Below are 23,981 nucleotides of genomic sequence, written 5' to 3' on the forward strand. Positions count from 1 at the left end.
CGTAGCCTGTATTATTGGCATTTCTTAAACAAAGATGATTAATTAATCACGTAATTAAGCTCCAGTGAGATTAACATCCCATGGCCTTCTTCTCGTCGATGTTGGGCTTGGACACGACGGTGCCGTCGTTGCCGGCGAGCGCCCTGTACTTGTCCTTCCTGGTGAAGCTGGTGCACTCGTAGGAGAGCGTGGAGGCGATGAGCCTCTGGATGTAGTTGGCCACCTCGTGGCTGCTCCGGCCGCCGCCGCCGCCGTTGCAGGTGAGCTCGCCGGGGAGCTTGCTGAGGAAGGTGACCACGTATCCGGGGCTAGGGTTCATGAAGAAGTAGAAGGGGTCCAGCGCCTTCCACCCCCTCGCCGTCGTGCCGTGGAACATGCTCATCTGGTTCTCCATCGCCACCGGCACGATCTCGTCAGTGAGCTCCGCAAACAGCGCCGAGAACCGGAGGAGGAACGGCTCCCGGCACGTCGTCCCCTCCGGGCAGATCACCAGGTCGCCCTCCGCCAGCAGCCGCCGGATCATCGCCGCGTCCGCCGCCCTGTCCCGCGTCAGCCGCACCGTCCTGATCGGCGACAATATCTCCGACAACCGCGACACCTGTTCAGACACGCACCAAGATTTTTATTTTTAAAATTTTGAACAACTTAAATTTTAAAATTTAAAAATAAACCTTTCTAAGATTTATTATCAATGTCTAAATTTTTTGACCATGTTAGCCGAGTTGGCATCATACAGGTCTGGCTAGCCTAACAGCGTTTGTCCTGCCACACCACCCTAGGTAACGTGGCAGAACAAAACTGTCACGCTTGACACGACAGTGTCATTTTGCCATGTTAGACACAGGCTGGCGTGATTAAAATGTTCAACTTTCTAAAATAAGCTATAGAATAGTTTGTTTTTAATATAAAAAAAGAAAAATTCCAAAGTTAATATAAATTCCATGCACCGGCGAGTTAGCTGGTGAGCTAGTTGCTCGCCGGAGTTGGTGGTGGTGTGATCATGTGTACTACCGAGTAGGTGACGGCGGTGATGGGGCGGCCGAGGGCGGTGGAGAGGAAGATGGGGTCGAGGAGGGTGCGGTGGGAGCAGATGAAGAGCACGCCGGACTGGCCGGTCTCGCGGCTGGCCGGTGGCGGCGGGGTGCCCTTGACGGTGACGCGCACGCCGAGGGCGCGGAAGGCGTGGTACACCACGCTCATCGGGAGGAGCGCGCCGGCGGCGATGCGGAGGCAGGCGAGCACGAAGCCGATGGGGATCCAGAGCACGGTGAGCAGCGCGAGCGCCGGCGACGGCTTCTGGACCAGGCGGCCGTCGTGGAACACCACCGGCTTCGGGAGCTCCTCCCGCGGCACGGGCCTCGGTGTCGGCGACACCGGCACCACGTACCCCTCCTTGCATAGCCTCATGAACGGGTAGTCCGTCCTCCGGTCGCCGATGCCGATCTCCGGCGAGGCGTCGCCGAACGCCTCCCGGAGCGCGGCCGCCTTGTTCTCGCCGACGAGCACGCCGGGGCTCCGGACGAGCCCCGTGGCGCGGCCACGCCAGACCACGAGCTCCGTGCCCACGACGATGTCGGCGCCGAGGTACTCCTTCAAGAACGCCTCCACCATCATCCTCGGGTTCGCGGTGAGCACGCACCGGCGCCCGCACGCCGAGAACACGCGCCACGACTCCGGGTGGATGTCGGAGCAGTAGAACTTGGGCAGCACGGCGCGCGCCACCGCCTCAACGTCGGCGACCCTCGCGCCGGCCATGGACGCGAAGATGAGCACCTGGATGCCGGCCGACTCGGACACCAGGTAGTAGAGCACGCCGGCGAGCGGCGCCAGCAGGATCAGCGCCAGCAGCCGGAGGACGCCCCCCGTCTCGAACGCCATGTGCGCGAAGTACGGGAACGAGCTCCGGCCGCACAGCAGCGTGCCGTCGAGGTCGGCGACGATCGTGTCGCCGCCGCGGTCCTTGGACGAACACTTCTCCACCGCCGGGAACGGCGACGCGATCATCGTGGCGTCCCCCATTAATTTCGAGTGTGTTTTACTATGCTTTTCTCTTGTTTTTTTTTTTTTGCATGCAAGTTTTGGACTGTACAATGGCTGCTTATATAGGCGACATTAACCCCCCCCCCCCCCCCCCCTTTTTTAACAACAACAAATAAAACAGTGAACAAAAAAAATATTTCCGACGTTTTGCATAGAAGAAACCGAGGGAAGAAGCCTACAAAGAGCACAAGTATATTACGTTGAATTTTGTTTTTCCAAGGAGGGTGTCATAGGATGCACCGGTGAAGTGTTGTTTTACATGGCGTGAGCTACTTTGTCATGGTCGTCATCGCCACAAAAGCTAGGTTGGAGACAACGAACTAGAATGATGTTGAATTATTACATGCAGTTAAGTTCTGTTATCTTGGGTTGAAGGTGATGGCCGAGTAATTATTTAAGAAGCTTGATTTGGTGCACCGTGGTTAAGAAATTATAATTGGCAACCACTCTCCCCCGGTAATAAACGATCCCACAAGCTTCAATTTATTTGAGGAGCTAAAAAAAACCTAAAAAAGAGAGAATCTGTACGGTTTTCAGTTGTTATTGGTTTTTTTGATGTACTAGCTAAATGTCAGTGTGTTGCAACCGAATATTGTTAAATGTCATGTGAAGAACTTAAGATTGCATAGAAGATACTCCCTCCGTTTTAGGTTATAAGATGTTTTTGACTTTAGTCAAAATCAAAATATTCTAAGTTTGACTAATTTTATAGAAAAAAATAGTAATATTTTTAACCTAAGACTAATATATTATGAAAATTTATTCCACTATAGATTTAATGAAACTATACTGGTGTTGTAAATATTACTTTTTTTTCTATAGAATCAGTTAAATTTAAAGTAGTTTGACTGCGTTTTCACCCCTAGTTGAGTGGACGGCCAAACTGCGTGCTGTTACGAGCATTAGTACACTCTGTTTATATGGTCTAAGCCATTTTCACCCCTAGTTGAGTGGGCGGCTAAGCTACGTGCTGTTACGAGCATTAGTACACCATGTTTATATGGTCTACATCAGTAATCGACGTACGTGCATGAAAGCCGCCCGTATAATAAGATCAAGGTGGTAGCAGCCCTTTTATACGTGGTTTGATCTTTATACCAGGTTATACAAGTGCCCACCTGCCCATCTAGCTGGGCTATTGTAGCAGCATGCATTTGATTGTTGCATCGGTCACAGTTGCTACCGAGAGGAAAAGAGTAGATTGGGAAGATAGATAAAACAAGCAGGCCGTCCCGTGGAATTAGGGAGCCCTGTGCGAAATCTAAAAGTTGTCTAGATTTAAGTGGTGAAATAAAACAATAGCAAATTATACTCCACGATATGTTTTGTAGCAACATAACATAGAACAAAAAAATATGTCTTTTATATATCTTCGCTTGAAAAGCGTCATTCTTTTAGTGTTGATTGGAAACATTAACATCAGTTGTTCGGTTATCGGATAATCCTTTCTGAGATTGAATTGGACCTTCTATTTGTTTTTCCTTTTCCGCTGTTCACAGCCGGAGTCATATTTTTAAATATGATTTGAAAGCTAATTAAAATACTACATAAACATGCACGTATTCCATAAAACATGAAAACAATAAAATAAAATTTAATTTAGTGTACATACTATAATATCTACTAGATAAACCTATACACTAAAATTGGAAAATATTTAAATATTAATTGATTCCCTCACCAGATGAGGCGTGCAGCTGTATTGTGCAGCTTGTGCTTGCTGGAATGCTGGATCGCTGCTATGTTGGTGGCCGGCTTGGTGCCGTGGTGCAGAGATGCAGCAGGTGCAGCACACCGGCAGGGCCTTTCGGGCAGCCAACAACAACGAAATGAGTCGTCGAGCGGGTAATGTTGCGCCTGGGCGAGAGCAGCGAGTGAGCAACCAGCGACGAGGCAGCCGCCGACGGCAGACGAGACGACGAGTAGACGGGCGATCGATATGAAAAAAGGGAAAACAAACCGTCGCGCGTGCGGCGGCGTCTCTTGTTGATTGAGCGAACGCTCCCACAGTCCCACCAGCCACCAGGCCTTCTGCTCCTGTGCATTGGGCCAATGAGCATGAAGGCGGGCCTAGGGTGCCCCCGAAAAATGGGGGCCCTGCGCGAGCAGACAGGTTGCACGCCCTTAAGGACGGGCCGACCTTAAGTTTCAATCTGCAGTGAGTTTTGTTATGTGTTTTCCCTTCACATTTTCTTAGCAAGTGCTATATCTTCTCTTGGAACTGAATTTCGGAATTGGAAGCTAACTGCTTCGGATGCAGACTCATCAGGAGCACTAGTGATTTTATCCATGGGAGTTACATGATGAGCCTGATCTGCTGAGATAGTGCTATTAGATTTTGGTGCATTGGACCTACGGCTAAACGAAAAGCTCGTGACTTATTAGCTCACTTGACTCGTGTCTAGCTCGGCTCGGCTCGGCTCGTTTGGATTTGTTAACGAGCTGAACCAGAGTTTTAGCTCGTTTCATATAACGAGCCAGCTCAAGCTAGCTTGCAAGCCAAATGAGCCAAACCCCATAGCCCAAAGTGGCATTGTGAAGCGGCCTAGCTGGCCCATCAAAGAAAAAAAGCCCATGAAAAAAAAAGAATGGCACTAATCCTGGATGGACAGATGAACACACGTGACTTCTCTCTTGTTTTCTCGCGGAAAAAGTGCACCGAAGGTCCCTCAACTTGTCAGCGAGATAAAAAACGTCATCGAACCGCAAAACCAGATATACGGGGTCTCTTAATTATACAAAACCGGTCACCTGAGATCCTTCGGCTGTTTTGATCCTGGTTTTGGTCTACGTGGCAGCTGAGTCAGCGTGGAACCTACGTGGGCCCCACATGTCAGTATGACACGTCATCTTCCTCTCTATTTCCCCTTTTCTCTCCCTTCTTTCTTCTCTCTCTCTCGCAAGCTCCGCCCACATGTCAATATGACATGCTGTAAGCCCCATGTCATACTGACGCCCCTCTCGTTGTCATCCATGTCCACGCCGACGCCCCTCTCTGCCCGCGCCGCTCCCCCACATGTCAGTATGACACATCATCTTCCTCTCTGTTTCCCTTTCTCTCCCTTCTTTCTTTTGTCTCTCTCTGGCGAGCTCCGCCCCTCTCGCTGTCAGCCATGTCCACGCCGACGCCCCTCTGCTCACGCCGCTCTTCCTCCCCTTCTGTCAGCGCCCCTCCCTCTCCCGCCTTCACCCTGGTGCCTCTCCCTCTCCCCTCTCCAGCGCTCTTCTCTCCGATGGACGAGGACGACGACGACGGCGCCTCTCCCTTCACCCCGTGGCAGTATTCCCCTCTTCCCTCTCCCCACCGGCATCCGGCGCAGATCTAGGAGACAGACCTCGATACCAGCGATGCTCTCCTTTCTCGAGCGGAGGGGATCGAACTAGCTGTGGCGAGGTCAAGACCCCCACAATTCGTCTGCTCCTCTCGCTACGCACGCCACTCGCCCTGGATTGGATTGAGGAACGCATGACCATGTTTGGTCACGCAGACTTCAGGAGGGCACGATGCATGCGGACATGGCACCGAATATTCGCTGGGGAGCCGAATGCCACGGAGGAGCATTGTGAGCGCCCTTAGTATTCAAAACCACTCCTACCAAAAACTAGTTGTTAGGGCAAATTGGCCTGGTAGTAGGACCGAAATCTTGGTGGTGCATCAAACCAAACTGGCGCCTAGTATTGTCTGCAAATTAACTCTTTAAAAAGAAGGAAACACTAACGTCGATATGTGCAAAGCCAACCAAGTTTCGTCACCAGAAGCTTTAACGGTAAAGAAAGCTTTTATTCCTAAAAGTTGGGAAGTTCTAAAGGAACTTTTGCACAAAGGGTATGAAACAGAAAATGAAACCTTCACCATTTTACTCTAATTACAAGGGCTAAGCAGGCATTCCCGCTTTTGTTCTGCAGCCTCCCCTCTGCAGATCGGCATGGTCTAGCTATGAGTTTTCTCTGTCCTATCAAAAGCAAAACAAAGGCAGCCATGTTATTTTCAAACTACACAATACGCCTCATTAAAGAGATTAGACAAGCAGCGATGAACCATAATATTGTATCACAGATTAAATGCAGGACGTGGAAATTCTCACTAATGAGCAAAGTTTTCCCGAGGCCTTATTTTGTTATGCTAGATATCAGCAATAATTATTCAAGTACGTCAGTAGTAAACCCTAAATTAATTTATCTAGAACAAATAAACTTAATTCAAACACAGGCAGATGTCTTCTTTCAAACAATATTAATTAGGCAGCAAAGTTCCGTAGGTGTGATTATTACTTAATACTTCCTCCGTTTCACAATGTAAGTATTTCCCACATTCATATTGATGTTAATGAATCTAAATAGATATATATGTCTAGATTCATTAACACCAATATGAATGTGGAAAATGTTAGAATGACTTACATTGTAAAACGGAGGGAGTAACATCTAGCATCTAGCATTAGCTTCCGTAGGTGTGAAAACAAGACAAAATATACTTACCCTATGAGTTAGGCAATGGTATTGTGCCCTCAGCATAAACAAAAGTTTCTTCCTCCCGATGAAAGAAGGTTCTTGAGCAGGAGGTATCTGAACAAAAATTATGGGCACATAACAATATAAAGTGATTGCCTTTGTACAGACACTGGAAGAATATCTGGGTTTCTAGATGTACTTACCAAGAAATGTTTCCCCTAACAGTTTGGGACGAAGATGGGATAGCTGGCTTCTTCTCTATTTGGTCATAATGAAGAACAAAATTGTCCTGCAGAGAGAGAAACCCAATTATAATTCACAATTTTGCACAAAAGTAAATCTCATGATATAACTTTACATTGACCAAACCTTGCGGATTGTCTCCCAGTTGTTTGGATCAAAGCAACCGTAAGACCCTCGTTCATAATGAGGAGTTTTGACCAGAGGCTCAACGTTTGGAATTCTTGTGAGCCACACTCGCACTTCTTTATGATAAAACCATCCTCGGTTGTAACTGCAGAAAAGATGGACAGAAGATTTACTCAATTTGGTATTTGGTTGTGCTGTGCTGCACTTCATGGTGGGTAAGGTTACTCATATTTGTCATATGCAGTAATATTAATAAAACTCTAAGGAAGTAAATGCATAGCAAATATCCTAAAATGGCTAACTCAAGCATTAAGGCACACAAAGCAGAGATAAATATCAACGAAATGAATAATGGGAAAGATAGCTTTTATCAATTGAAAGGTTAAATGAACAAAATAGACATAGAAAACCAAACAGCTTGAGACTGCGATACAATCAACGGCTTAAAACTCCAGAACAATTCAGGATATGAAACACTTTTTAGTGTAGTGAGGTTAGTAGTAGTATTCCATGCGGATTACAAACAAGTCAGTCCTATGTGTACCCTTTCAAGAAAATAAATAAATATATATGCAATATTACTAAAGATAATTGGTGTTGAGGGGTGTAGTATGGAGTTAATCCTAAAAACAATGGATAGTCGACTAATTTAAACCTAAACCCAGCCTGCCCACTCCAACACAAGCCCAACAAGATGCAGGTCTTGCCCATCTAATACAGGTCAGCGTTTTTTAGGGTAATCACTGTAGTGGAAGCCCACACAGTTAGAATATATTAATTAGAAAAAATATTTACAAAAGGTTTACCCAATGTGATGTTAGGGGCTATGGGTGGTAGCCCCCGATTGCGCAGCAAGAACGAATGCTCGACGGGAGGGCGAGGTCTGTAGCCTCGCCGCCCCGGAGCCGTGACGAAGAACAGAGAAAGACAGAGGAGAAGGTAGATTGGATTAGATTAATTCTTGCTTGCATTAACCATAAACAAACCGGCTCTAAATAGCCTTACAATCCAGCTAATGATGCTAAAAGAAAGGGATAGCCGTGCCACCTGGTCCTGTAGCTCGTCTGGCATCGAGTTCATCCCACCGATTGCGCCGACGGAAGGGAATTCCCCACATAACATCTCCCCCCCCCCCCCCCCCTCGACGAGCAGCTCGTCCGAGAGCTGGAACGAAGGATAGCGGCTGCGAAAATCATCCAAATCCTCCCAAGACGCCGGTAGCCCTTCCCATTGAACAAATAGCTGACAAACCCCATGCACCAACCGCACACAAACCACCTGGCGTGGAACCGGCTGCACCGCCCCATGCTTTATTGGCGGCAACGCTGGCGGCGAGGACGGCGGCACACCCACAAACGGTTTAAGCAGTCCGACGTGGATCACATCATGCAGGCGAGTCCCGGGTGGTAGAGCAAGCCGATAGGCAACCTCGTTGATGACGGCGACGACTTGATACGGCCCATAGAAGCGCGGCCGCAACTTGTCCTTGACAGTCTCCGGCAAGGAGGCAGGAACGCGGTGACGAACACGGAGCCACACCCATAGGGGTGGGCATTCAGTCTAACCGAAAAATTCGGTTCGGTTACTCGGTCTTTTGGAAAATTCGGTCTTTAGAATCACGATCGGTCTTCAAGAAAAATCAAGACAGAGCAAGTCGGTCTTCGGTTAGTTCGGTTCGGTCTGGGTCATAGACCGAACTAACCATAACACAACAGCTTGACAGCAAAAAATTAATCACAAAGAAATAAGTACTCCATAGAAGATCAATTGATCGAAGCAAACTCAGATGAAGAACTACAATATGATGCCACTAGAAAATAGAGCATATGATTCAGAAAAAGAAGAAGCAAACCAAAACAAATCGATCTTGCCATGACTTGGATCCCGTCGATCTCCACCATTCCACCTGAAGCTCCAGATCCCATCCATCTCGTCGTCCCACCGTCGCTGTTCTCGCGGCTCCCGTCGCTTTCATCCCCAACTGACCTCCTCCGCCATCGATGTCTCCGACGCACAGCCTCTTTCGCCAACGGGGTGCGGCTAGCCATCAAATGCCAGAGAGCATCGGGTTGCAGCAGGGTCACAGGAGGGAGCACAATCTCTTTCGCCACGACAGGCGAAAGGGCGGCTCCGACACAATGAAGGTCGTCGCTGTCGCTGGCGGCGCCGCACAGTGGGGAGTCGCGGATTCCCTTTTTTTTTTCGAAACTCGATTGTGGGATTGGGGAGGTCGGGAGGATAAGGTTGGTTGTGCGGCCGTGTGGAGTTTTGCTTGTACCTGGTCGTTCGTGAGGAGATATTGGGCCTAATGGGCTGACATGTCATACGTATCATTTGGGCCAGTGATATATTCGGTTTTTTCGGTCAATTCGGTTAACCGAGGCCCAAAACCAAATTGACCGAACTAAATTCGGTTAGTGTTGACGAAAAAATCGAACACACCGGCCTGGGAGATCTGCTTAGCTCCTGTGCAGGTCCAAATATTGATGAGATGCGGGCGTGCCAGTCAGTTTGATCCTGCAACTGACAAGATATGCAAATAGTAGATCTAAACAGCCGATCGGCTGACAAGCCGATGGAGTAGTTCCAGCCGGTAGCCAATAATAGCCGATGCCGATACCAGCCGATAGCGATAGGGTTTAAGCAATCGGCTATATGTCCAATGTAGATAATGATATAAAGGCAATCGGCTGATGATGATGTAATAAAATGATAATATAATCCAGTATAAACCAATCGGCTAGCAATGATATGATAAATAAGCATCGATCCGGAGGTTAAAGCACACATCGGCTGGAGGTCCGATGTCATGAAATCCACAAGATTAGATTAAACAGTGAAACCTTTGTTGTCATCGGCGAAATCCAACTTATATGTATGTGCAATCCTTATGAGCCGATGCAACGTCCAGATAACTCACCGGCTGAAACCACGATGAAACCCTTATTGGCAATCAAGAAGCAGGCTAGAGATTATGGTTCTAAGCACGACTTAGTAGATCAAACTTAACTGATGCAGCACTAAGTATGAAAAGAAACATAATATCTAGACAATCAAGCCGTTGACTGATTTTTAGGGTGGTAGATGCCTAGGCTAATCTAATCTAACAACGCGATTTAGCCGATATCGGCAGAAACCCTAAAACGAGAAGCAGCCGATAGAGCTAAATTGATATGCTAAGACTAGATTAATAGAGACATATGATAAATAGGTAGGCAAATATATCATCCAAACCAGAGCAATCCAAGAGGTCAAATGTACTGATGCAGCCTTGAACGACGCCGACGTAGACGATACAATTGCCTGGACCGACGGAACATTGGACTTACCCCTTCGCCGGAGATCGAACACCGATGCAGCCCCGCGTTAGGTGCCAAGTCCCGCCGGACGATAAAATAAAAGTAGATGTAAAAAGGGTGGCGATGCGTCGAATTGTATTGATCATGAGGATAGATTACATAGACCCCGGGTGTACATATTTATACCCATGATAAAAGGAAACTAACCTAAAGATAAAAGGAAAATATAAAGTCCTTATCGGACACTAAACACACTTTCCTAAAGATAAAAGGAAACTAACAAACTATTCCTAATTAATAGAGAAACTGCCATGCCGCATCCTCTTTAAACTCGGTCACTTAGGGATAAGCTTCCTTTAGTAGATTGATATCCTTAACTATAGCAGGAACCCGACTATTGGCGACTTGATAACTCCCATCGGCTGATTCCGAGATGCTGCAGCCGATAATGATTCTAAGCCGATGACGTCTTTGCCGATTACCAAATTTCACTGTTAACAGTTAGTTGAAAGTGCAGACCGAATTTCTCGGTCTCAGTTAGTTCGGTCTCGATCATTTCGGTTCGGTTTTTCGGTTCGGTCTTTTTCTGCCCACCCCTACACACCCACGCGTTCACGTCAAACTACACCTCCATGTGCTTGCGATCATAATAGCGCTTGGCGTGCTGCTGAGCCTGCTCCAGGCGCACGCGGACGTTGGCAAGGAACGCGTCGCGCTCCTCGATGGACTGCGCCACGGCCGCCACCCACACTTCACTGGCGTCGTACGTCCGGATGGACCCGGGTCCCGGCCGTACACCAGCTTGAATGGTGTCTCGCGTAGGGCGGCGTGGAACGAGGTGTTGTAGACGTACTCGGCCCACGGCAACCAGCGCACCCATTGACGGGGCCGGTCGCCAGTCAAGCAACGGAGATACATCGCGATCGCCTTGTTCACCGCCTCAGACGGCCCGTCGGATGAAACGCCGAGCTACGGTGGAGCTTGGTGCCGATGGTGGTGAAGAGGGCCGTCTAGAACGCCGACGTGAAGACGGGATCTCGATCGGAGACGAAGGATTCCGGCACGCCGTGGAGGCAGACAATGTCGGTGAAAAACGCACGGGCAACCGTCTCCGCCGTGTATGGGTAAGCGAGGGCGATGAAGTGGGCATACTTCGAGAAACGATCGACGACCGTGAGAATGACGGACTTGCCGCTGACACGTGGTAGGCCCTCGACGAAGTCCATCGCGACGTCGGCTCAAACCGCCGACGGTACTGGCAGCGGGAGCGAGAGGTCTGCCGGATGTAGGTGATCCGTCTTGTTGCGTTGGCACGTGAGGCAGCCTTGGATATGATCGTGGACGAGGCGCCGGTCGCGCCTCGTCGGGCGTGTGGAAGTCACGGCGGAGCCGATGGAGTGTCTTCTGGATGCCCTCGTGGCCATCGTCATGCGCTGCGGCGAGGACGATCGGCACCCACAGCGAGGCCGGCGGAATATAGATGCGGCGCTTGTAGGTGATGAAGCCGTCAGTCACCGCCCAAGGCGTCGTGCGTGCACCGGAGGCATTCTCGTCGCGGAGGGCCGTCAACGCTGGATCGATGGTGGCGGTCTTGCGGATGTCGTGGAGCAAGTCAAATGTCGGCGCGGAGAGGACAAAGGCATAGCCATCTAGCGCCACGCGTCGAGACAGAGCGTCGACCGTCGCGTTCTGTTTACCAGGCTTATACTCAACCACAAAATCAAAGCCCAATAATTTGCTTACCCAATGGTGTTGTGGGATGGTGGACAGGCGTTGATCAAGGAGGAACTTGGGACTATAGTGGTCCGTCTTGACGATGAATTGACGGCCCTAGAGATATGGGCACCAATGTCTCACAGCTTGCACCAATCCAATGAGCTCGCGCTGGTATGCCGCGAGTGCGTGATGTCGAATAGCCACCGGGCGGCTGAAGTAGGCAATGGGCCCTTCGCCCTGGTGGATTACGGCGCCGAAGCCACTGTCGGACGCGTCGCACTCAACCACAAACGGTTCGGAGAAGTCGGGAAGGCTCAGGACCGGCGCCGTGGTGAGCGCGAGCTTGAGTCGCTGGAGTGCCGCGGCGGCGGCCGGCGCCCACGCTAAGCTCTCCTTGCGGAGGAGCTGGGTGAGCTGCGCCGCCACCGAGCCGAAGTCCTGGATGAACTTGCGGTAGAAGCCCGCCAGGCCAAGGAACCCGCGAAGCTTCTTGGGCGACCGTGGACGTCGCTAGTCCACCACGGGTTGAATCTTGGTGGCGTCCATGGCAACCCCTTGCTAAGAGACGATGTGGCCGAGGTACGGGACGCTTGGGTCCCCGAACGAACACTTGGAGCGCTTGATGAAGAGCTTGGCCGCCCGTAGCACAGTGAAGACCGAACGCAGGTGCTGCAGATGGGCCGTCACGACGGGTTGTAGACGAGGATGTCATCGAAGAAGAAAAGGACGAAGCGGCGGAGGAACGGCCGGAGTACGCCGTTCATGAGCAATTGGAACGTGACTGGCGCGTTCGTCAGGCTGAATGGCATGACGAGGAACTCGTACAGACCATCGTGAGTGCGGAATGCCGTCTTGTCGATTCGTCGTGGTGCATCCCGACCTGGTGGTAGCCGGATCGTAAATCGAGCTTCGAGAAGATGGCGGCGCCGTGCAGTTCGTCCAAGAGTTCGTCGACGACGGGGATGGGATATTTGCCCTTGACCGAGCGCTCAGATAAATCGACGCAAAAGCGCCACGAGCCATCCGCCTTATTCACCAGTAGCATCGGCAATGAGAACGCCGACGTGCTGCGGCGGATCAAGCCTTGTTCCTCCATGACGCGGCATTGACGCTCGAGCTCATCCTTGTGTCGGGCAGGGTAGCAGTACAGGCGCACCGCCAACGGCGTCGTCCCGAGCAGCAACTAGATGCGGTAGGTGCGGTCCCGGACTGGCGGCATGGCAACAGGCCCATTGGTTCGGCGAAGACATCGAAGATTTCCTCCAACAGGAGTCCAGCAGCGCCGAGGGTGCGCATGCCAAAGCACGCGACCGCTGGTGGCCTAGCAAGCCATGGAGGGTGACATGGTGGTCCTGATGCCAGAACGACATCGTGAGCACCGAGAAGTCCCAGAGGATTGGGCCCAATGTCGCCAGCCACTGCGTCCCCAACACAAGGTCGTAGCCGCCCAAGGTGAGGACGTAGACATCCGTCGCGAACTCCTCGCCGACGATCATGAAGAGCATGTCGGGGAAGACGCCGGGCACGCCACCTTGTCGCCATTTGCCACCGTGACGTTGAGGCCTATGCGAGGTTGGAGGGCCCGATCGACACGCGCCGCTGCATCTTGTGAGAGGAACATGTGCGTCGAGCCGGAGTCGGTGAGGGCGTAGAGGTCCGCGTCGCCCAGGCGGACCATGATGTGCATGGCGTCAGACCCACGGACGCCTGTGGCTGCGTGTAGGGAAATCCGAAGGGTCTCGCGTGGTTCATCCTGGGAAGCAGCGGAGTCATCGTCGGATGCACCCCCGCCATCTCGACAAAGAACAAGCAACGGCAAGTACGGTTGTGGCCGCGCGAGTAGGGCTCGTCGCAGTTGAAGCAGAGGCCCTGGCGACGTCGTTCGTCCATCTCCTTGGGCAACAGCCAGCGCACGGCGCGGCAAAGTACGGGTGGTGCCACAGGTGCCTTGGCGGCGGCGCCCAGTTCCTAGGCCGGCGCAGGTTGATGTGCTACCTGTGGCAGTGGGAGGAGGCCCCGGCCGGCGGCTTGGCGCGGCAGGCAAGGGTGGCGAGCTGCCTGTTCGCGGCGTTGGTACAAATGGACCAAACTCGTCACTATCTCCCAACGTTGTCGGATTTTGCATCTGCACATCCAGACTCAAGGGTTCTTGTAAGCCAACCGTGAACAATAGTACCTGATGATCCTCAAAGAGAGCCGGCATGAGCCAAGAGGTCGAGGAAGCGCTCGGCGTAGTCGTCCATGGTGGTTGTCCGGCGGCAAGCCGCCAGCTCGCCTAATGGCGCCGAGTGAAGCGACGGACCGTAGCGCATGTTCAGCAAGTCCGAGAAGCGACACCATGACGGCAGACCATGGTCCCGCTCCAAGCGAGTGTACCACTGCTGAGTGCCATCGAGCAGGTGGTAGGAGACTAGCCAAACCATGTCGTCCTCGGGTGTACGCTGCCCTCGGAAGAATTGCTCGAAGCGGTTGAGAAATGGAAGCGGATCGCCGCGGCCGTCGAACTTGGTAAAGTCCAGCTTGTGGGCGGCCGATCGCCCGCGCCGTCGCCATTGTGGCGATAGCCACCAAAACGTCCGTGGAAGGCGCCGCGGCCGTGGTGACCCCATCATGCCCGAAGCCGTCGCCGCCGCAACCGAAACGGTCACCACGGCCTAGATAGTTGCCGCGCAGCCGAGGTGGCCACCAGCGCAACCGCCATCTTCGCTCTAGCCATCGAATCGAGAGGACGGAGCGTGAGCCCCATGTTCCAGACAATTGATGGCCAGATTCTGAGCCCGTTGCTGTTGATCGATGTCGGTGATTTGGCCACTGAGCGCGTCGAGGCGTTCCAGAACCTCCTCGAAACACTGGCACCAGACGTCGTCGTTGTTGTCGTTGGCAGCCATCGCAGGATCGGAAGCGCTGGAGAGCGAAGGATCGGTGGAAACTGATACCAAGATGTTAGGGGCTACGGGTGGTAGCCCCCGATTGTGCAGCAAGTACGAATGCTCGACGGGAGGGCGAGGTTTGTAGCCTCGCCGCCCCGGAGCCATGACGAAGAACAGAGAAAGACAGAGGAGAAGGTAGATTGGATTAGATTAATTCTTGCTTTTTTTTTTGACCGGGAAACAGTGGGGGAGACCCCCACGGTAGTTTTCATTAATTAATTCTTGCTTGCATTAACCATAAACAAACCGGCTCAAAATAGCCTTACAATCCAACTAATGATGCTAAAAGAAAGGGATAAAACATCTTAACAAACTTCAACTAATGTTGCTAAAAGAAAGGGATAAACAGCAGCACTAAACAACCGTGCCACCTGGTCCTGTACCTCGTCCGGTACCGAGCTCATCCCACCGATTGCGCCGATGGAAGGGAATTCCCCACATAACATGTGATAGGATTGCTCTCGCATGTACATTAAGTCTATAAACTAAAAGGGAGAGGTCATTATTAAAGAGTACCCTCCAAGAGGAAACAGAAGGGGGGACATTATCAACTTCAGCTTCAGTCCATGGTCTATCCAAACCCAATATCAACTTCACCTTATATTAGGAAGTGTTGGTGGACAGATGGCCATGATGTGACCAATCACTGGTAATCGTTAACTTAAAGTATGCACTCGGTTTGCACCCATCGTTAAAAGAAATATTTATCATGTGTAACTAGAGGAAACTAGCTCCAATGGCCTAGGCAGCAATTAGTTTAATGGTTTTTTAAGAATTATCTCAGGGTCATAGAAGTGCACTGGACTTTGCCACACATAAAGATGGATAAGCAGGACAATGCATGCAAATAAAAATCAACCCCTAGCAACAAGATATGTAAATGAGAAGACCAGTAAAACAGTCTACTCACAGCTCACTAGCAGCACATAGCTGAGCTTCATCCCTTGGCATGCTGCAAACCAAAGAAAAATGATAATCTTTAAAAAAACAAATGATAATCACGTTATTTGTTGCCTAACATGATTTCAGTGGAACACACTTAATGGTAGATGTACCTATAGAAGATGTAAAACAGCGTTAACGTCTGGAACTTCTGAAAATGTATAGGCTGCAAAAGACAGAAGACATTACAATATATATATGTAATAACATGAAGTAAACACTTCAAGACAAATAGATGCCGAGTGTGTTTAAGAAAAACTAGGAAATAATGATACTCAACATCCTATAAAAGATGGTAAATGTACAGCCAACTATCACATCTTAAAAAATAACCACAATGAATGGCAGCTTACTTGTAGCGGTGGAGGTTGCTCAGCATTGTAGCAAGCTGGAATATGAAACTCAGGTTCTCCTTTTGCTGGCTCATTTGACCATGGAGAGCCAAATGTCTTGTATAGATTGTCTGGTGAGTTCAAGTTTAAACCCAATGTTGTCAAATCCATTCCTAAAGCAAGAGATGCTAAGTCAGCATCATTCATCCTGATAACTCCCAGCAATCCCATCAAACCATAAGGATCAGGTGGTGTTTGCCCTCCCTGGATGGACTTTAGACTTTGATCTCTGTATGACTGTGTAGCTGAAGACACCTGCTGCAATCTGAAAGGATTTTGAGTTTGAGGCTGCTGGTATTGTTGGATAAGTTGCTCGTATGATCCCAAACTAGAAGTTTGACTTGCAGAAGATCTTAATCCGATATTTTGGGGACCAGCATTCTGAACCTGATAAATCATAATTGATCATTATTACTAGCATCAAAGGATCAAAACAGCAAAGTTGGATATATGCCTGATCAGAACCATGGTAAACGCGGTAGACATTGATTGCTAGAGTTTTAAGAATTTCCATTAGTACTTACTGAATTAGCACCTTGCTGGTGTTGCTGACGATTTGGTGGGTAGTTACTTCCTAAATTAAAGCCAACTGACCTTGACATCTGTGTAAATGTGCAAATTTGTCAGAAAAAAACACAAAGAAGAAATTGTTAAAAATTCAGAAACAGGGATGTACCGGATATTGCTGTGCTTGCATAACAGGCACATTATCATGAAGTTGTTCCTTGTGATGCAACTCCATAGCATAATCTGAAGTGCTACCTGATAATTCAAAAGGTTAATACTTTGCACAACTCAGCAAAGGGCAAAGATGGTAGCACAGTGCGCACCAAAAGAGAAAGAAGATTAAATAGCAATCTGAGGTCAAGCATGTCCTATGATCATGGAATAAATTAAAAGGCAAGTACTGAAGTAGCAGGTTATGACCATCTAAATACGTGACAAGTAATAAACTCAAAAGGCAGGAAATAGATTACAACCATCCAAAATACATGACACTGACAACAGAGATCAAGAAGCAAAGCAGTCATAAAAGCGGCAAGTAAGTTGGAAACATTTTTGGCAGACCAACGGACAAAATAAAACAAAGCTGTGATGCTTGGTGCCCATGTCCCGCCAAATTGACAGGTATGACAGTAAACTCTTAGTGCCAAAATATGGATACACCTTTTTAAGTGATTTAATCCAGAAACATACCGAAATTTAATCCATGATCTCCATGAATCCAAACTCAAACACGTACTGTAAGTATTGTTCGAATAAAATTTTTGGCAAGCCTAAAATATCTTTTAAACGTGAATAGCAATTATTGCAAATTTACAGGTATGACAGTAATAAACTCTTAGTACCAAAATATGCACCCTTGTAATAGTAATAGATTAAGGAACATCCAAAATTTTAGTCCATAATCTCCATGAATCCAAATTCAAACCATGTACTATAAGTATCATTCGAAAAAAAATTAGCAACTCTAAACTATATTTTTAAACGTTAATATTGGATATTGCAAACTTTCTGTGAGGAAAATCTGTGGGCCCTAAAGTTTTGCAAAAAAAAAAAAAGTCACAAATATTTTTTCACCGCCATCAATAGTCCCAAATAAGTTCCATAATTTTTAGAGTTGCCTCAAGGCTTCGATCACAGTTGCCTCAAAAATGTGACCGCCAGGCATGTGGCGCTAAGATAAATTTCCCAGGTTCTAAGTTTAGTTGGCACAGCTAGGTCAGAGGATCTAAGTTTCCCTTCAGTTAGTTTACTGCCATGATAGATATAATTGTACATTCGCTCGATTGAATTGGACTCGAACATCTTGTAATGGTTCAGCTGCTAAAACTCCTTACGTGTTGCCTATTGGTTCATTTTTCCGTATGACCATCAGTTTTCATAAACAAAACGATAGCCATGGGTTAGGCTATGTTGCCAAAACAAGAAACATAACAAGAGGGTACCAAAAACTATGTATGAGTTACGATAAGAAAACCATTTACTACCGTCGTCAAAAGTAAATAAAAGGTTCACCAACGTGGATGTTATCATGTCTCCATCAATATAAGATACCATTTCATGCCCAAATTGAAGGGTACTTGTTTTGGCAATGGAAACTGAGACAATGGGATTGCTAGGACCTCTATACATGTTTGCTGGTTGCACATCAACGGATCGACCCTTTTCTCCAAGCAACGTGTTAGCACATTTTCATTGTCGATCATCAATGTCTATTGTCTAATTATGATTTGTTGTAATCCCAAGTGCTCCGATATCATAATTGTAGTTTCCAGCACATACCGGTAGCCCCATCCTTAGGCCGTCTTAAATTAACCAAAAGTGGGAATGCCATTGCAAGTATATGAATGGTACTATAATTATTCAGTAATGCAAGAAAAAATATGGCAGCCTTCCATAAAAGATAAAATGTCAAAGCAAAATGGATTTTGTAACACGTAGTTCTATGACATGCTAGCGAGGGCCAGTTGAAAGTTGAGACAACAAATTGTAACAGTCATGCAGCTGATATTGCATGATACACCAAGTATAATTAATCAAAACACCCTCACTGAATGTCAACGAACGTTCTACAATAATATAGCTGTAACCACCTTTGTATCCAGGTAAAGCTGGGAAGTCTTCATTTTGAATGCTAAATTCCTGGTTTTGTTGAACAATGGTGTTAACACCAACTCCTTGCTTCCGCAGTGAGCCTGCTATTTAAGGAAATTATCAAGGTATCCTTCCAGTTAATGAAAAATATCTTTGAAATCATTACCATATTGTCCTTGCGGACCACCAGCAGAACTAGGTCGACCAGTCAATTGGGGAAAATCATTCATGTCATATGGAGCACTGTCATTGGCATCATGCAGCATCCCCATGGAACCAAGGGAATTATTTCCTCCTTGTATTTGGTTCTGAGATAATGAACCTCCAGACGTCGGATATGAACTCCCCATCATGTTCATCATTTGAGGCGATCCTGATCTCAGAGATTAAAAATAAAAGGCTGAATGCAAAGACTCACAGGCTTTCACTTCAATAGATATAAACTGATATACAATATACCACTTGTTAAACAGTAAAATATTACAGAGACATTACATCACAACCATAAACAAAATTAACAATTATCAAATTAAGCAATTAATATTCTGGTATCCGATGCATGCATGCAAAAAAAAAAGGAGGAATACCAATATTATCTCTAACTTTGACACATATCAAATGCTAGTATTGTTGGTATTTTCATTAATAATCTTAATTTTATCAAATGCAACCGATATAGGTTGGTGTTCTATTAGGACGCAGTGTCGCAGTGGAGTAGTGGACACTAAGATTGCCCAGCTGAATGTATTAGCTTTGGGTGTTATAATCACATTATAAAGGCAGTTATTGCAAGTAACTTGCCCAGGTAAGGGAACATGAAAGATAAGATAAAGCATAAGCCATACTGTGTTTGATAACAGAGTGAAAGCACCAATTACTCCAGCAGATAGGTTGTGGTCAGTGCTTCATCAAGCTTAATTTCACTTGAGGTATTGGTCATTTAGAGGAAGCTTGTTCAGGCACTAGGTTTCTTGTTTCTGATTATAATCGCACTTACCAAAACTTTTTAGTTGGCTAGTAACAGCACAGGAATCCTACTCAAGGAAGACTATTGGCAGCTACTAAGAATGTTAATTAAAAATTCATTAAATACCTATCATTTGGGTATTTCCGAGGACTTGTTTCATATGCCCAACTCTGATGTCAAGAAAAAGAGGGCTAAGTTTGCAGCTAAAAAGCAAACAATATAGTAAGTAGATATACTCAACAAAAAATCAGCATTGCGATGGAAGAGCATTTCTTAACAAACAATAGTTGACAATAAAAATAACAAGAATAGAGAAGCAAGTATGCAGCCATGAAAGCATGACCACATAAAGAGTATTAAACTCTACGGAGTACTCCCTCCATTCCAAAATGTAGCGATTTCTGGCTACAAATCTGGACCGGGTCCCGTCCAGACAGAAATAGCTACATTTTCGGATGGAGGAAGTAATAAATTCCACCTATTTATGCAGTATGTTCAATAGATTTACCTTGCTGAAGAATGCCATTCATCATCCTGCTGGATCCTTGGACATTTAGACCGCCACTGCCAATATTGCCACTCAAATTCATGCGTGATGCTATGCTTGGCACAGATAATCCACCAGAGCTTATATTCCTTCCAATGTTACTTCCACCCACAATATTTCCTACAGAACCAGTGATCCTAGGGCCCAAATTTCCCAAAGCTGGAGATACTGACATCCCAGGAACAGAATTCCGATTACCACCAGCACCCAAGTTTGAGGATAAGCCTTGAATGGTACCTCCAATATTCAAGCTACTACTAAATGCTGGACCTCCGCCAACATTCACTCTAGAACTGACTCCTGAATGCCCATGAGGAAGCTGTAACAAAAACAGAAACATGGCAAGACTATGCAATCATTTCAACCAGCAACACTGTACCTTAGTTTACATAAGCCATCAGCATAAACAATATAATCGCAATATTGACGAAGGATCATTAGAACCTGAGACATTCCAACTGGAAGGTTGTTTGAAGCAAATCTTGCAGAAATGCTCCCTCCAGGCTGTTGAACCCCAGAGGATGGAAGGCCACTCATGGCAGCATTCCTCTGAGCAAGCGATCCAGGCATATTTGGCAGATTAAAATTTGCATGGATGTTGTGCAAGCCTTGAAAAATGACAAGGAGGTTTAGCATTATGAATGTGGCATCGTGCCAACAAATTAACCAAGTTATTTTATTATATGCTTACCAGAGTGATGGAACGCCCCTGGAACTGATCCAGATTGACCAGAAAAGGATGCTGTAAATGGTCTTCCAGATGAGTCTTGAAGGTTTGATGCAGAATTGTTCAGGTTTGACTGCCAGGAAAAAAACATCAAGTTGTCAAAACAAAGAATAAAGCAGGCCATATGGAAGCACTATTATCTTCAAAACTCAAAAGCAAAACCATATTAGGTTAAGCAACAACATAAAACAATAAATAGTGCCCAATCAAACTGCATTCCCACTAGTAAAGACATAGCCCATATTGTGCAGTGCCTGCACATGCATAGCTTGATTAGGCAATAAATGCTAGTGTTTCCTACCATCATGGTTCTTATGTGAACTGTCAAGCTTCAAATTCATATGAAGCATCTGAACTCATAACCAGCATAGGGATGGGAAAGAAATACAGAAAGAGGGCAATAGTTCAGTCATAACAAATACTAATGTGGGTATAAAAATATAAATAAATCGACATTATGTTATAACAGAGGACAACTATTTCATGAATGATGAATTTATTGCCCGTTATCCACGTAAAGCACCATAAATAAACTATTTGATGAATGAACTGGTCAGAGAGAAAACAAGATAAAAAACAGAACCGGAAAATAGGGATATCAAGTGAAAGCACAATATTTCAGTTGTAAGGATAAGCACATACATTCAGTAGGCCTGACATTGTGACAACAACAAAAGCAAGTCAAAGACTCAATTGTAAGCAGCTAGCCTCCCAATCTGAAACAGAAAATGGATGCATGTGTAAGTAGTTTGTACAAAATGGATGAATGCACAGAAGGTGCTAGATACCTAAAATTGTGTAGTATATATGATTCCAAGGGTGACCAAATATTTATAGCCCTTTATAGTAATAAAACAACAAATAAGCCAATAGAGCAAGAGGGTGAAACTCAGCTCTGTATAAGATTGATTAGTCCATTATTCAAATACAAACCAAGGAGTAAATCATCACACCATAAAACATAGTAACTCTTATCGGGAAAAAAAGGATAACATAATAATTCTTATCGGAAAAAAGAAAAGGATGTTGGTGCAATATGCAGATTTCAGCAGTAAACCAGGGAAGTCACGCTGTATCATCCAACTCTTCAACAGTTTACCATCAATGGATTTTTTTTTCCCTAACAGCTTGAAGCCTCGAAGAAGCAAATAATAATAAAAAAAAGATCCATGATTAGAGCCATCAACCACAAAGGATGAACAATAGACTCTGAATGCAGGAAACGCCAATCCACTATCAATCTATCATTGATATCAGACGAGAAAGATACAGAACACCAGGTGTCTACCCGATTCAACCTCTCAGATCTTCCCCCACACGTAGGAGCAAAGCTATCTCAATACTCCGTCCTCCCACTCCACTCCACTCCACTCGTCCACGCCGAAGAGGGTAACACGTCAAAAATCCCCCACGAATCTCTAGGGTTTCTACGGCAACAACCGATCCATTTCCGGCCAAATCTAAGGCCACACGCGCCCCTGGGGCGAATCAGATGGGGCGGAATTCAACTTAACGGTCGGAATTAGGGCAAATCGGGGGGATAGGATTACCTACCGAGCGATCCGCCCGCGCCTGCGGCACGGGCAGCGGCGGAGAGCGGGGAGGAAGGGGCGGCGCGCGACGGAGGATTCGGCTGCTCGGGGGTGCGATGTGAGGAGGAGGCGATGGGTGCGCGGCGGCGGCGGCGGCGGCGGCGTCTCGGACACTCGGCGATTGTGTGGGAGGGCAAGGGTACGGAAATAGTGCGGAGGAAGAGGCGTCTGCCCGAACGGGGGATATGTACAAAAAGGGAAACGGAAGGGTGGAGTTGGGCTATATGGACCGTATGAGCAGACTGGGCCAGATATTTTTTACGGGCCTTAGCTGTATAGGGAGTAACCGATCAATAGACAGCTTGACCGGGGTGTGTAGGGTTGAGAAAAAAAACAGGTTTGTACTGACAAGTGGGTCTATAATTTATTGGATCCATATCTCAATGATAAAGTCATTATGAATTTTATTTAGAAACACGGTACAAACGCGCGTATATGTTCATATGTGAGCGTATACACATTCACCCCTATAATCACACACGCGCACGTCCTACCCATATGAGCACCCTGAAATACTCTGTGTGGGTCGGCACATTCATCCCTATGAACGCGCACACCCTATCCATATGAGCACCTCTGTAATACTCTGGGTGGGCCGGATGGCGGCTATACAAGAGATACATCGCCTACCGCTGAAAGAACAATTAGCCGTAAATACGAGCACCCGTGTCAAGTTTACCTAGGTAAACTGGTTCCATCACAAGAAACCTAACTAGTTGAGTTACACTCACTTCATAAAGTCGCTTTGATTTTGAAGGTAGAGGATGTTGTCGTGATGATATGGATAAATCTTTTCTCTTAGCATGTAAAAGTTTGGTTGATATGGATAAATCTTTTATCTTAGCATGTAAAAGTTTGGTTGATATGGAGTTTGGTGCATGATTAATTAGTATTTTCTTCATTTCAAAATATATAAATTTAGAAAGTACAACTGTATTAAGTTTTTCAAAGATTGTCTAGAATTGTGATGTTGGATAGGACACATCTCGTACTAAGTTAGTTTATTATTATTTTTAAATTAGTTAAAGAGTTTTTAAAAATAATTTAGGAGGCGTGTTGTTTCACCCTTTATAAAAACAATGTTTCAGTACTTAGCAAAAGAATGTTTCAGTCCTTAAAAAATAGTGTTGTTTCACCCTTTATACAAATAATGTTTCAGTTATTAAAAAAAAGTGAAACACGGTGAGATCGTTAAATGAAACAATTTGGTCCAACGTATGCAACAAAACGATTTAAGCCATTGAAACACTTAAATCTCGTGTACATCAAAACAAGCCATGTGTACATCAAGATAAAAAATATTAAACACTATCTAAAATCCACTGCAACATTTAATCCACACACAAAGAAACATCATGAGTACTGTTCTCGAATGGACAACTGCGTCACGTCAAAGGACGTGGTTCTCTC

General features: G+C 46.8%; 2 protein-coding genes and 1 non-coding gene across 7 annotated transcripts; 1 reads left to right on the top strand and 2 right to left on the bottom strand.

The window, feature by feature from the left end:
• Positions 1-70: 70 nt before the first annotated feature.
• Positions 71-2,019, bottom strand: LOC127766633 (glycerol-3-phosphate acyltransferase RAM2-like). Its single transcript, XM_052291741.1, has 2 exons — positions 1,012-2,019; positions 71-598 (listed from the first exon to the last, which is right to left on the bottom strand). Exons 1-2 carry the CDS (start codon positions 2,017-2,019, stop codon positions 71-73), a joined length of 1,536 nt encoding a protein of 511 aa, XP_052147701.1.
• Positions 2,020-5,800: 3,781 nt separating this feature from the next.
• Positions 5,801-22,744, bottom strand: LOC127766629 (probable NOT transcription complex subunit VIP2). Of its 5 annotated transcripts, none has more exons than XM_052291735.1 (16): positions 22,534-22,744; positions 21,622-21,695; positions 20,944-21,052; positions 20,697-20,860; positions 20,214-20,571; positions 18,905-19,111; positions 18,738-18,842; positions 16,817-16,902; positions 16,665-16,742; positions 16,102-16,527; positions 15,862-15,914; positions 15,717-15,758; positions 6,862-7,006; positions 6,696-6,781; positions 6,520-6,606; positions 5,801-5,988 (listed from the first exon to the last, which is right to left on the bottom strand). In XM_052291735.1, coding segments are annotated over exons 2-15 (1,878 nt in total). In that variant the 5' UTR covers positions 21,640-21,695; positions 22,534-22,744; the 3' UTR covers positions 5,801-5,988; positions 6,520-6,605. The 5 variants fall into 5 exon arrangements, with proteins under 5 accessions (XP_052147695.1, XP_052147693.1, XP_052147694.1 ...); XM_052291733.1 differs by having other exon boundaries at positions 5,801-5,993; XM_052291734.1 differs by having other exon boundaries at positions 5,801-5,993; positions 22,530-22,744.
• Positions 20,944-21,024, top strand: LOC127769116 (small nucleolar RNA snoR35). Its single transcript, XR_008016685.1, has one exon. It is a non-coding gene; the product is annotated as a small nucleolar RNA snoR35 (small nucleolar RNA).
• Positions 22,745-23,981: the final 1,237 nt, after the last annotated feature.

This window comes from Oryza glaberrima, chromosome 3 (assembly GCF_000147395.1).
Source record: "Oryza glaberrima chromosome 3, OglaRS2, whole genome shotgun sequence".
Classification (NCBI taxonomy): domain Eukaryota; kingdom Viridiplantae; phylum Streptophyta; class Magnoliopsida; order Poales; family Poaceae; genus Oryza; species Oryza glaberrima.

Bases quoted from the DNA above. Each gene is read 5' to 3' on its own strand.
- LOC127766633 (XM_052291741.1), bottom strand. From the start codon at position 2,019: ATGGGGGACGCCACGATGATCGCGTCGCCGTTCCCGGCGGTGGAGAAG. The intron at 599-1,011 runs GTAGTACACATG...GTGTCTGAACAG, and splicing joins TCACCGCCGTCACCTACTCG to GTGTCGCGGTTGTCGGAGAT.
- LOC127766629 (XM_052291735.1), bottom strand. The intron at 20,861-20,943 runs GTAAGCATATAA...TCATTTTTCAAG, and splicing joins AGGGGCGTTCCATCACTCTG to GCTTGCACAACATCCATGCA. The intron at 7,007-15,716 runs GTGAGTAGACTG...TCTTTTCTGCAG, and splicing joins CTATGTGCTGCTAGTGAGCT to TTACAACCGAGGATGGTTTT.